The 12,891-nt window shown below is 41.2% G+C and overlaps 1 protein-coding gene across 4 annotated transcripts in view; it reads left to right on the top strand.

The window, feature by feature from the left end:
• The window catches only part of ACIN1 (apoptotic chromatin condensation inducer 1), a 204,569-nt gene that overhangs the window by 47,477 nt on the left and 144,201 nt on the right, over window positions 1-12,891 (top strand). For all 4 annotated transcript variants that reach the window (XM_089678204.1, XM_089678203.1, XM_089678206.1 and 1 more), the window contains exon 3: window positions 4,068-4,179. In XM_089678204.1, coding sequence (XP_089534330.1) covers window positions 4,068-4,179 — 112 coding nt within the window. The remainder of the gene's footprint in view (window positions 1-4,067; window positions 4,180-12,891) is intronic.

Raw genomic sequence — 12,891 nt, 5'->3', positions numbered from 1 at the left:
ATGTGTTCCGGTGCAGGCAAATGCACTATGTTTGAGTCCTCTGTTTGGGGTCTCATCACATGCCTGATGAAGGGGTCCTGCATGGCACTGAAACATTGCACTGTCTTCTGCAAAGTGATCATTAATAAAGAATTTGGGTGCTATTCGACGATGTCCATACCTGGACTCCGAATGGAAGAAGATAGAGCTAGCCTGTAAAGTTGCTTTGGGCACGGGGTCCTAAATGATCACTTACCTTGGCACGTCGTTCATTTGTTAATGAGCTATCTGCAGTGTGCTATACAGTCTTTGCTTGCTCCCTACAAGCCCTGTCCCTAAATACCCCTTTTGGGGTATGCCTAACGTGGAGGATGAACCCAGGTTGGAGCTGGTCCTTGACATCCTGCTACAGCATGAGACATAATTGCTGCAGCAAGTTACAAGGGGCTTACACGCCCTGTTTGGTCCCAATGTGCTGGCACTACTACCCGGGTGACTATGGTGCAGTGCGTTCTGTGACGCTTAAAATGTTGTGTCACAACCATGGAGTGTGAATACCAGTATGTTTCAATTTAGCACCTTTTGTGGCCCCCATTTAAAACAAAGCTGTTACAAGTGGCCTGCCATTGTACCTTTGCAGCTTCAGTCTGACCCCTCTGCACATGTACAGAATGCACCATGTTTTTGTTTTGGTTTTTTTTTTTTTCCTCCTGGCATTCTCTTACTGCTTGATTCCAGGTCTTCCTGCTTCTGTAAGTACAGTACAGTGATATTTGGTTCCTGGTTTCACAGAAGGCTTCACCCTTTGGTTTTAGCAGTAGTGAAGGTTGTGAGTACCCCTTTGGAGACATTTTGCACTGCACATGGCAGGCTTCCTTGCTAAGACTCGAATGGCTTTGGAGGGGGGGATTCTCTGGAAACTCTGTTGGCTCATTGACCACATACTCTTCCTCCTACCTATCTGGAGAAGGGTTTTCTGTTCTCATATCTGGTTTTATGTGGATGTTGAGGTCCGGGTATTAACAAACAGGGTCTTCTCTAATTCAGTTTTCCCTAGCTTCCTGAAGGCTAGGCAGTCAACTTCTCATGGAATCTACCATCATGCCAGGAAGGCCTAATTTATGTAGTGCGAGATTAGAGAATTCAATCCTAGGAAGTACTCTGTGGGGTAAGTCCTGTGCTTTCTCCAGTCTGGTCTCGACCTAGCATTAGATCTTGAATACCATCAAGGGGTAAGGGTTCCTTCCCTGTTAATGAATACTGTGCCAGATTTTTTGCTTTATGGGCCATTCAGCATCAGACATCTATTTCTCAGGTTTGTAAGGCTACCACTTGGTATTCTGTTCACTTGTTTAAATTTTACCAGGATGTTCAGTCTTTCCCTGATGCTGGTTTCAGATGTAAGGTGCTGCTTACCGAATCCTTTCTTGACCCATTTGTTAGGTGCTATGTTACCCACCCCTCAGTTGGCCTGTTTTTGGACATCCCATAGTTAAAACAAAGATTCCATTTCCTGTACTGTACAAATAAGAAAAACAGAATGTTTTGCTTTACTAGTAAAATCCTTATCTTGTGGCATGGTACAGGACACCAGTCCCTCTCTTCTGTTGCTTATGAACTTCCTATTGCTTGCTACAACACTGTCTCTTGACCCTCCAGAAACTGCAGTATTCCCTTGTCTATTCAAACTCAAGGCTGCTTTTTTTTTGCCATCACTTTGGAACAACTTGTTTCTGAGTTAGCGGCCTTAACCTTTTAAAGAACCCTTCCATATACTGCGAAGGGGCGAGGTGGTTTTGAGGCCAAAAAATTCCTTTTTCCTCCAAGGTTGTTTCTTCCTTCCATCTCAGCCACGATATTACTCTGGTCCTCTCTATCAATGGTCTTTTTCTGCTGTGAGGATGTAGAGCATGGTTTCAGAGTTTACCTCCTGGCTATAGCTTCTTTCAGCTGTACATACTTGACCACTAGGAGACAACCTGTGTCTCTTCCCCACAGGTCAGACCTCCTGTCTCAGGGCCTTCTACTCCATCCTGCTTATCAGTCACTGGCTTGAACAGCATGGCCCAGGTCTTAAGGGATAAAAGGAGTCTGAGTTATTCCTACTTTACTAAAGTACTCCACTGTTTGGACATAGTTGGGACCATAAAGTTTACCTCAAAGCAACAGTTTCTGTCAGGAAGATGGCCTCCCTATTTTCCCTACACTCAGGACTTTGAAAGGGACATCCTGCTTCCAAGTACACCATCGCTAGAAAGACAACTTATTGTCAGAGCTTATACTCTAAAGGACAAAATCCCTCCTGCACTTTTACATGCTCGCTCCACAAGATTTGCGAGTGGTTTCCTGGGCATTCCGACATCAAGCCTCTTTTGCCCAGGTTTTGAAAGGCCACCTCTTGGTCTTCTGTTCATATCTTTTCTAAGTTCTACCAGGTGGACGTCCAGTCTTCTGCAGATCTAGTTTTCAGCCACAAGGTTCTTGCAGTATCAGCATCCTGAAGTTGGATTTCTTGATCCTTGTTGTTGGGCCTGTTGGCAATCGTTCTGTTTGCCTAGCTGTTGCTCATCTTTCTCATTCATTGCTTGGGGATGTCCCAGGGTCTATGAATATTTAGCTTGTATACGATTAACATAACAGGAATTTTGACTCACCTGTTGACTTCATACATTGGAGTACAGTACAGGCCACCTGGATTACTCTGCATTGCTTGCTACAAAACCGAGGACTCGCGTAGTTTGCCAGTGTCCAATCTACTGAAGGCACCAGTTTATAAATCGGGGTCTATAGATATTCTATATTCTGTACTGTACTGCATGATATGGAATTTAAAGGGAAATCCAATTTTTTTTTTTTTTTTGTCAGGTCATTGTGCTCTTATTTTTTTGACTTGTTCAAAACTGCCTGGCATACTTTCTAGTTTTGTTAACTGTGCCTCCTTTAAATCCTCAGGACATTCACTAACTTGTGGGTGTAAACTCTTTGACTTGCAGATGTATTTGTGCTTATCCATCATGCCTCTTATACTACAGAGAGGATTGAAGTAGTATTACACCCGGTTCACACCAATGCACTGTGGGAAACGCTACGAATCCTGTGTGTTTTCGCACTGCGTTAGTCGCATTGCATTCATGCGATCTGATGCAGGTGTCCGCTAAATTTGCCCCCCCAAAACATATTGCAAAACACGATGCAATTGCCAGAAAGCGCATCGCATGGGTGAACACACCCATGCCATTTAAATCCGGTGCGGATTTAAAAAAGTTATTTGAGCCATGCAAAGTATATGGCTCAAATCGCACTGCAGACATTAGCATGTAATTCGCACAGGAATGCGGTGCGATTCCTGTGCGAATTACATGCCATGTCCCACACTGCATAGTGTGAACCTGGGCTTAAACCCTCTTGTGTTTCTCAGCTTAACACATTGAGCGCAATAAAATAAACATTCCCTGGTAAACTATTTGTTAAAATTCTTTCAGCAGTTGCAGATTACAACTTTAATTCTGGCTCTCTGTGCTGCTTTCCTGAACCTTTTGGTCTTCATAGGAAGAGTTAACTGTGGACAGGGCAGTCTAAAGTTAGTCTTTAGGTAAGGGGAGGAGGAGCAGGGGAGTGCCTTGCCATCCTAAGCTGTGGGGCTGTGTTTCTTTTGATACATGCAGTGCAGGAGGATACATTTCCAGTCCTTGCATGCAAGTGTTGCTCCATTGGCTGTTGCATGAGAAAGTAGCCACCCTGAAACAGGAAACATGGGGCAGCAGTCATGGCACCAGCGTAAACTGGAACAAAGGCATGGATTAAAAGATAAAGAAGCTGCATACTTTTACATTGTGCTTTGCGATCATTATGAGCACAGCAGAGGAAACCTTCTTTTAGAGCACTTCCCAGCCTTTTGTGTAACTTGAAGTTCTTGTCAGTAAATTTCAATCAAACATGATACAAAGACCTGCTAGTATGAAGAGATAAGTGCTCAAATGAAGTTTAATAATATGATTGCATGATTTTGCTATTATATGTTGTCAACTGTGGATGCAGTGACCATTATCACGCAGATAAAATGATTGTGTAATTATTTTGCCCTACAGATGGGGGAGGAAATGGGACAGAACAGCTTTATAAAGCAGTACCTAGAAAAGCAGCAGGAACTGCTACGACAGCGGCTACAGAGAGAAGCACGAGAGGCACAAGAAACTGAAGGTATAATTTAAGAGTATGTGTAGTAAGAGTAAGTGAAAGACCCTTGCATGGGTCTAAAATTACAATCTACAACCCATTGAAAATCATTTTAAAACCTTTCCTTACAAGTTCATCTGAGGCTAATTTTGATGTGTGCCCAAAGTTCTGTGAATTTTCATTTCAGGGGCTGCTGTACAGAGATAGAGATAGATAGATAGATAGATAGATATAGATCTAGATCTAGATCTAGATAGATAGATATAGATCTAGATCTAGATAGATAGATATAGATCTAGATCTAGATCTAGATAGATAGATATAGATCTAGATCTAGATCTAGATAGATAGATATAGATCTAGATCTAGATCTAGATAGATAGATCTAGATCTAGATAGATAGATATAGATCTAGATAGATAGATATAGATCTAGATAGATAGATATAGATCTAGATAGAGAGATATAGATCTAGATAGATAGATATATATATATATATATATATATATCTCTATCTCTATCTATATCTATGTTAAACATGCAAAGTATCCATCATGCTGATCTTACAGTGTTCAAGCTAAAGTTTTTAGCTAAATAAAAATCTACAGCTTTAGTTACATTACTTGCCTGTAATGAAATCTATCCCACAAAGTGCAGGGTGCTGTTGAACTTTCAGTCTTGTTGGGGTTAACAGCTTTGGGTCTCTGTGCTCAGCTGCACAATAGATGATCTGATGGGGACACATCCCCTCCTTCCCTCTCCTCCATTGAGAAAAGTTCTTTCAGTGATTACACTGTCTGTATCACAATCTGTGAATTGGTGAGAGATTGCGTCACAGGCAGTGTAATCAGTGAAGGCTCTTTTGTTAACCACTAAAGCCTCCTGAATGTACCCTATGTCGCCAGGTTGAAGTGGTTATTCTAAGATGATGCTTGCAGCTACAGGCATCATTCCGGTATCTCTGTTTTCAGTCAGTCGGTGGGCTTAAATGTAAAAGCGATGCTAGCGGCTGATTAGACGCTAAATCACTTTTACAGGCGGTGGAAGGAGGTTACCCCCCGCCACCTTTCGTTGCCTTTCTGGACTCTCCCGTTACACCGAGGAGCCTGGGACTGAACCCGGCAGTTCTGCTGGCTTACCATAAAGATGACTGAGGACCTGAATTTCCCTGATCATCTCTATGGTATTAGAAACGGGAAGCAATGAGTATTTTGGCACGTCCGGCTTTTCCAGGATGTAAACAAGCCATTACTGGATTGTGAAAGCATCTGATCAAACCAATCTTGGTCAAAGGTCTAATAGACCCCAGATCTTTCCAGAAAGAGGACCTATCACTGCTCCAGCTATCACAAAAGATGTTTGTACATTTTGATAGCAATAAGTGATACAAAAAAATTTAAGTTAGTTTAAAAAATAATAAAAAAAGGTTACAGCACCCCCGTCCCACGGTGCTGCGCACAAAGGCTAATGCACGCGTTGGTCCCACGCGAATACGTAAACGGCTATCACACCACATGTGTTAGGTATTTCCACAAATTATTGCGAGTGTAATAATTCGAGCACCAGACCTCCTGTGTAACTCTAAACTGGGAACCCATAAAGTCTTTTAAAGCATTGCCTATGGTTCTGTATATTTCATCCTAGCTGATGTTGTTGGTTTGGGTACTGTTTCATACAATGAATGCCTTATCCTGATTTTTCATTTGTACTTTTGATTCCCGTTCATGACATCTTTGTAATGTCTTAGAAAAACCTAATACATCTTTTGTGAAATAAAGCGTCGCCTATGGAGATTTTTAAGTACTGTAGTTCTTTCGCCATTCCACGAGCGTGCGCAATTTTAGAGCATGACCTGTTAGGTATCTATATATATTTTTCCCAATTATTTTCCCAAAAAATTGTTTGGAAACCCACTGCACATTTTATTCTTAGGGTCTCTGCTTAAAAATATATACATTTATTGGAGGTAATTAAAAAAAAAAGAAAAAAAAATGCATATTCTTACATGGGGGCGGAGTGTCTCCATCAGATCATTTCAGGTCAGTGCTAGAAGTTGCGCAACAGGGCAGCCCTGCAGTGAAGATTTCTACAGAATCCAGCTGCTTGCACATCGTGGGACTTACTTCATTACAGGTAAGTAATGTAAATAAAGCTGCAGAGAAAAAATGTTTTTTGCTAAACTTCAGCTTTAAATGATAAGTTCATGTTTTGAAAGAAAAAAAATAAATGCATGTTTTTGTGTGTTTTTTTTTTTTTTTTTTTTTTTTTTTTTTTTTGCAGGTAAAAAAAATATATATGTGTGCTTTATTGAGCACTTGTCAGGCTCCTGCAGACTCAGGATAGCTGGGAGAAGGGGATCGTGGGGAGGGGCTGAATGCTGAACAGATTACATGTTGCATCCTAAATATGGGTGTAACATGTTCAGAAAGGTGAACTTAGTCTTTAATACTTTCTTAGTCACTGACCTAGCACAAGCAAGTAGAGAGCACCCAGGTTTAGTTTGCAGTATGTCTTGAGACAGTGCCTTAGAACGTTTAATGTGGAATTTCACCCTAAAAGGGACGTTCAACTTTATGCACCCCCATACCCCCCCATACACACACACACCGCAACCTTCTGGACACGTCACAGTCTGCAGAAGTCTGCGGGACCAATCACGAAACACATGATGGCTCTTACATGCGCAGTGGGCAGCCAGCTGTGAACCCGCAAAGAACTGTAGTCGGCTGCCCACAGTAAACATGCTGGGGACCCGAAGACTGGCAAAGAAGCGGATCGGGTGAGCATGGCGCTGGACTCTTGGACAGGTGAGTATTCTTTAATTAAAGTTAAAATTATTTTTTTTTATAAAAAGCTAAAGAACCCCTTTAAAGGCTAAGTTCACCTTTGTTTAAACTAAAAAAAAAAAACCATGATTTTGCACTTAAACTGCATTTTCTTATTTATTTTACATGGGAGCCTGGAAAGCATTACACCCAATCAGTGGGTGCAGTAAATAGGTTTGTAGCGTGTAACATGTTAAAGGCAAACCTATCCTTTTAAGGAAAAAGATTACTGTAGGCATACAACCAGCAGAGGTCAATAACAGCACCTCATAGAGCACTTCCCCTTGCATAAACAGCATTAACCAATCACCCCAGCATCAAGCGAGAAGCAGGCCAAAACAAATGCTGCTCAGAGCAATACAAAAGCATATTAAATTTTTTATTTTTTTCCCCCCCCCAAAACTTTACTTCTGAGCTGAAGAACTTGCACTAAAGCCCTTGGGTCCCTTGCACACAGGCGTCATAATTTACTGATGTTTACTCAGGAACTTGTGATGCCCGTGTGCAAGGGACCAAAAACTGTGTGCAAATCCCTGAGTAATGTTGAGTATAGGCTGGAGTAAAAAATGCTAGGTTTTTTACAGATCTGAAATGAGATGCATTGTTGTCTATGGGACATTGCACACAGCTGAGTAAAGATCAGTAATAAAGCATTGAGTACAGAGCAGTAAAATCAAAATAGAAAATTTTACTGATGTTTACTCAGGAACTTGTGATGCCCCTGTGATCGTGGATGCCATGTTATGGCCCCTTGCACATAGTCGTCACATTTTCCTGAGTAAACCGTAAATTATGACGCTCGTGTGTAAGGGGCCCAAATGAGTAAACACATGAGTAAATTACTGCACTCAAATGAAACCTTTTCTATTTTTGTTTTACTGCTCTGTAAATAACACTGTATTACTGATCTTTACTCAACTGTATGCAATATCCCATAGACAACAATGCATCTAATTTCAGATCAGTAAAAAACTCAGCATTTTTTACCCACGTGTGCATCAGGCCTTATTCCCAAGGATAAAAGCGTTACTAAAGTCAGTTTTAAAAAAAAATGTAAATAACAAACTGCTCTGTGCAGTGTTATTGCAGAGAGCGGCCCTGATCATCCTCTTCTCTGTTCCCTTGCCAATGATCTTGGCTCCTCCTCGTTGTGTGTCCCCATAGCAAATGGCTGCTATGGAGGCACACGGTGCCTGCTCGCTCCTGAGCTGTGTCTGTGGGTCGCAGTGAGACTTAGCCCTGCCCACCACTTCCTCCTCACTGAATTTGATTGAGAGCAGCCAATGGCTCCTGCTGCTGTTTGAGTCCTGTATGAAGAGGAAGTGAGGGGAGAAGAGATGCAGCCGTGCACAGCATTGGATCTCTTCCCACCCCTCTTCCTCTTCACACAGGGAAAGGGGAGGACATAGAAATGAAAAACATTTTTACCTTTAATGCAAGGAATGCATTAAGGTAAAAAACAACATGTTTAACTTTATCCCTTTAAGTAATTTTTAAACATGGTTGCTACAGCTGTTTAACAAGCCGCCTTTTCTGTTTCTCTTGCCCCATTTTGATAAGTTCTGTAGATGCTGAGATGGTGTGGTTGACAGCGTAAGCTGCAGCTCACCTTAGTGCACCAAGCATGTGTTGAGGTGCCATTCAAAATGCATCTATGGAATGCAAAGTAATAAAATTTGGTTTTATGTACACATGGGCATTCAAGATTCTTTAGTTCCAACCCAAAAAACCGTGGTAATAAAATGCAAGAATTATTTCGTAAAAACATTGTAGAAGATGGTAGACTTACCTCTTCCAATAGAAGTTTGGCCAAAGCGTTTTTGATCATACTTTTCGTGTGTCACAGGAGTGCACTTGTGCTCTTCTGTGACCCAGAATGAACGGACAGTGGGCTAAAACCTGTTGACTTGCGTGAGAGCCACTCCAGGCTCTGGAAGGATCCTGACAATGTTGGGATCTGCTCAGATGCCTGAGCCTGCCGCTCCTGCCCCAGCCCTAGCTCTCCAGTGAGTGCTGAAGGGGCAGAGTGGAGAGTAGTGACTGACAGTCACTGTTCTATGTTCTGAGTGGACCAATAACTAAGCAATCAGCGGTTATGCGATTGCTCAGTTTGCTGTTTTAGAGCCAGTGGGTGGACAGCTGCAGCAGGGAGGTATGTACTGTATGTTTGTTTTTCTTTTTATTTCCATGCTTTGCCTTTTCAGTGTTTTTCATGGAGAGAAAAAAGCACTCTTAGAATTATTAATTTCGATAGTTGAATTGTTTGCTGACCACCTTGTAACCAAAGGAATTCTTATGACATTTATTGGCATTTAAAAAACCTGTTTTTATAGTACTAGTCACAAGCATTATCAGAAATATTAAACCTCGAACCTAAATTAGAGGACAAAACGACAGTCATCTGCAGTTCCAAACATTCCTTTTTGGCTTCTTTTCATATTTCATGAAAGTGCTCTACAGAAAACTATAGAAGTAACTAGGAAAATAGATTTACTCTGTACCTGGATAATTTCCAGTTGCTCTAAATGACCATTCAACTACAGTTGTGCTCAAAATTTTGCATACCTTGGCAGAGATCATAACATTTTGACATTGATATTGAAAATATGCCTGATCATGCCGTTTGTTTTTGTTTTTTTAATCGCTTGCCCTACAGAGGATTTACCCCTCTCCTTGGCCAGGTCATTTTTTGCAATACGGCACTGCGTTACTTTAACTGACAATTCTGCGGAAATGCAACGCTTTACATAAATGAAATTATATCCTCCCCCCCCCCCCCCCCCCCCCCCCCACAAATTGAGCTTCTTTCAGGGGTATTTGATCATGGATATGTTTTTGACTTGTTGCTATAAAACATATCCAATAAAAATTTTTAAAAAAAAAAATCAAATTTTGTCATAAATTTAGGTAAAAATGTATTCTGCTACATGTCTTTGCTATAAAAAAAAAAATCCCAATATGTGTAAATGAATTGGTTTACATGAAAGTTTTTTTTTATAGCATCTACAAACGGTGGTGTATAATATACTGGAATTGTAATTTTTTTTTTATACTAGTAATGGCGGCGATCAGCGACTTATAGCGGGACTGACATCCCCAGTGAAGTTAACATAGTGATCAGTGCTAATAAAAAGCACTATACTAATGACACTTGGCAGGAAGGGGTTAACATCTGGGGCAGTCAAAGGGTTAACTGTGTTGTGTGTGTTTTACTATGGAGACATGCTGCTTTGTATCTCTCTGCACAAAGGTTTTTCCCCTGTCAGCTTTCCCTACTATCACCGAGTGCCGGCGGGGACTTGCTGGCCCAGGATCCAGTGATTGACATCTCTAGCCGCCAATAGCACTCCTACCTGGAAATGCAAATCGCGTGTATATATACGTGGTTTTGCACAGCCCCGTCGCAGTACTTCTGCTATAGGGCGGCAGGCGAGCAGTTAAGGAAAGTGATCATATAAAGCCATTTATCGTATGATAAATTTGTTGTTTGGTTCCTTTTTAAATCATATTGATCCTCACATTGCCTCGATCAAAAGTTTACATGCCTTGAAACAGACACACAAGGTGACACATGGGTTAAAATGGCAATTAAAGGTTAATTTACCACATCTGTGGCTTTTTAAATTGCAATTAGTGGCTGTGTATAAATAGTCAATGAGTTTGTTAGCTCTCACGTGGATGCACTGAGCAGGCTAGATACTAAGCAATGGGGTGCAGAAGAAAACTGTCAAAAGCCCTGCCTAGCAAGGTAATGGAACTTTATAAAGATGGAAAAGGATATAAAAAGATATCCAAAGCCTTGAATATGCCGGTCAGTACGATTCAATCACTTATTCAGAAGTGGAAAATTCAGCGATCTTCTGATACCAAGACCAGAAATATTGCAGCCATACCTGCCTGAAGAATTGTTCGAGATCCAAAGAAAAAGCGATCTAGAAAAGGAGGGGATTGAGACCCATATAAACAATGGTCTCTACCATGTCAGTAGGTTTTACTGGTACCGTGGCCCTTACCAGACACTAAAAAAAAATACAAAACCCTAATCAGAAAAACTATTGGGACTTTTGAGGTACCATACCAACAGACAGTCATACAAATATTATAAAAAATAGCTTTATTATACAATATTAAACATGATTGTAGTACAAAAACTGAGCATAAACATGATCTCTAAAAACGTATACCGGTACATATTGTAACAATAGAAAATTAAGCTTGATTTAAATAGCTCCAGGGTTGCGAATAAAGCTGATAAAAAAAATTAAATAGATTTTGATGTATATGACTCCTTGATGTATATAACTGAGGGAGATCTGGTATATATCTCTGTTTATTCAAATTTCACTTCACAGATAAAAGCGGCAGCAATGGAGAACCGCAGTCTCCCAAGTCTATTGCTTGGCTCCATGGCATATTATGTGCATTAGCTACATCGGCCCTTTTGTGGAAACCCCAAAAGAATCAAGTTTTGGTGGCTGACGACTACTTATGATGGACTTGTATTCTTTTCATCTATACATTATACACTATTCACTTTCCACTTGATTAGGTATGCCTTGCTAGTGCCAAGAAAATATCCCTCACACCATTACACCTCTACCACCACCAGCCTGAACTGTTACAAGGCAGGATGGATCCATGCTTTCATGTTGTTTACACCAAATTCTGACCCTACCATCTGAACGTTGCAGCAACCAGTCTGCCCATTTTCCTCTGACCTCAACAAAGCATTTTCATCCACACAACTTCCGCTCACTGGATTTTTTTCTTTTTTTTGGACCATTCTCTATAAACCCTAGATATGGTTTTGTGTGAAAATCCCAGTAGATCAGCAGTTTTTGAAATACTCAGACTAGCCCGTCTGACACCAACAACCATGCTACGTTCAAAGGCACTTAAATCCCCTTTCTACCCCATTCTGATGCTTGGTTTGCACTTCAAGTGGTTGTAAAGGCTCAAGGGTTTTTACCTTCATGCATTCTATGCATGAAGGTAAAAAACCTTCTGTGTGCAGAAGTGCACCCAGCCCCCTTAATACTTGCCTGAGCCCCATTGCGATCCAGTGATGTACATGACAGCCTCGGCTGTTCAGAGTCTCTGCCTCCCCATTGGCTGAGACAGCTGTCAATCACAGCCAGTCAGCCAATGAGAACACGGGGTGGGGCCAAGCCACAGCTCCGTGTGTGAATGGACACGCAAAGCACAGGGTTCCCCCATAGCGGGCTGCTTGCTGTGGGGGCACTCGACAGGAGGGAGGGGCCAGGAGGGCCTATGGCGGACCCAGGAAAAGGAACATCCAGGCTGCTCTGTGAAAACCACTGCACACAGCAGGTGTATAGACATGTTTGTTATTTTCCAAATATAAAAAACCTTTAGAATTGCTTTCAGCAAATCGTCTTCACCACGTCTAGTTGCCTAAATACATTGTGTTGCTGCCATGTGATTGGCTGATTAGCAGTTTGTGTTGACAAGCAATTGAACAAGTGTACCTAATAAAGTTGCCGGTGAGTGTATATTTTTAAATTTACTGAATGAATCGGTCCTCCTTCCAAATGGGTGACTGCGGTTCTCCATCGCTGCGACAGGCTATACATAGTATTAAGAACAAAGGGTATGCAGACCTTTGAACTTTCATTTGTTTACTTGTTGCCATATTTTGTTTTATGATTGTCCCATTTTGTCATGACCTACAGTTGAATGTGAATCCCATAGGAAATAAAAGAAATGTGTTTTTGCCTGCGCACTCATGTTTTCTTTAAAAATGGTACATGCTGTATATTAAACATTTGCATACCCTTGGAGAATTTGTGAGAACTGTATGTAAAAACCTCTACAAATCATTAGCTCTACCTTTTTTAAAGCTGTATTAATTCCAAAAACAAAAATTTTATACAGTGCTGTGAAAATGTAT

Source organism: Staurois parvus, unplaced genomic scaffold (genome assembly GCF_062004578.1).
Source record: "Staurois parvus isolate SC_StPar_1 unplaced genomic scaffold, SC_StPar_1.0 ptg000199l, whole genome shotgun sequence".
Classification (NCBI taxonomy): Eukaryota; Metazoa; Chordata; class Amphibia; order Anura; family Ranidae; genus Staurois; species Staurois parvus.
The sequence above is the reverse complement of the archived record's forward strand: the minus strand, read 5'-3'. Positions and strand labels throughout refer to the sequence as shown.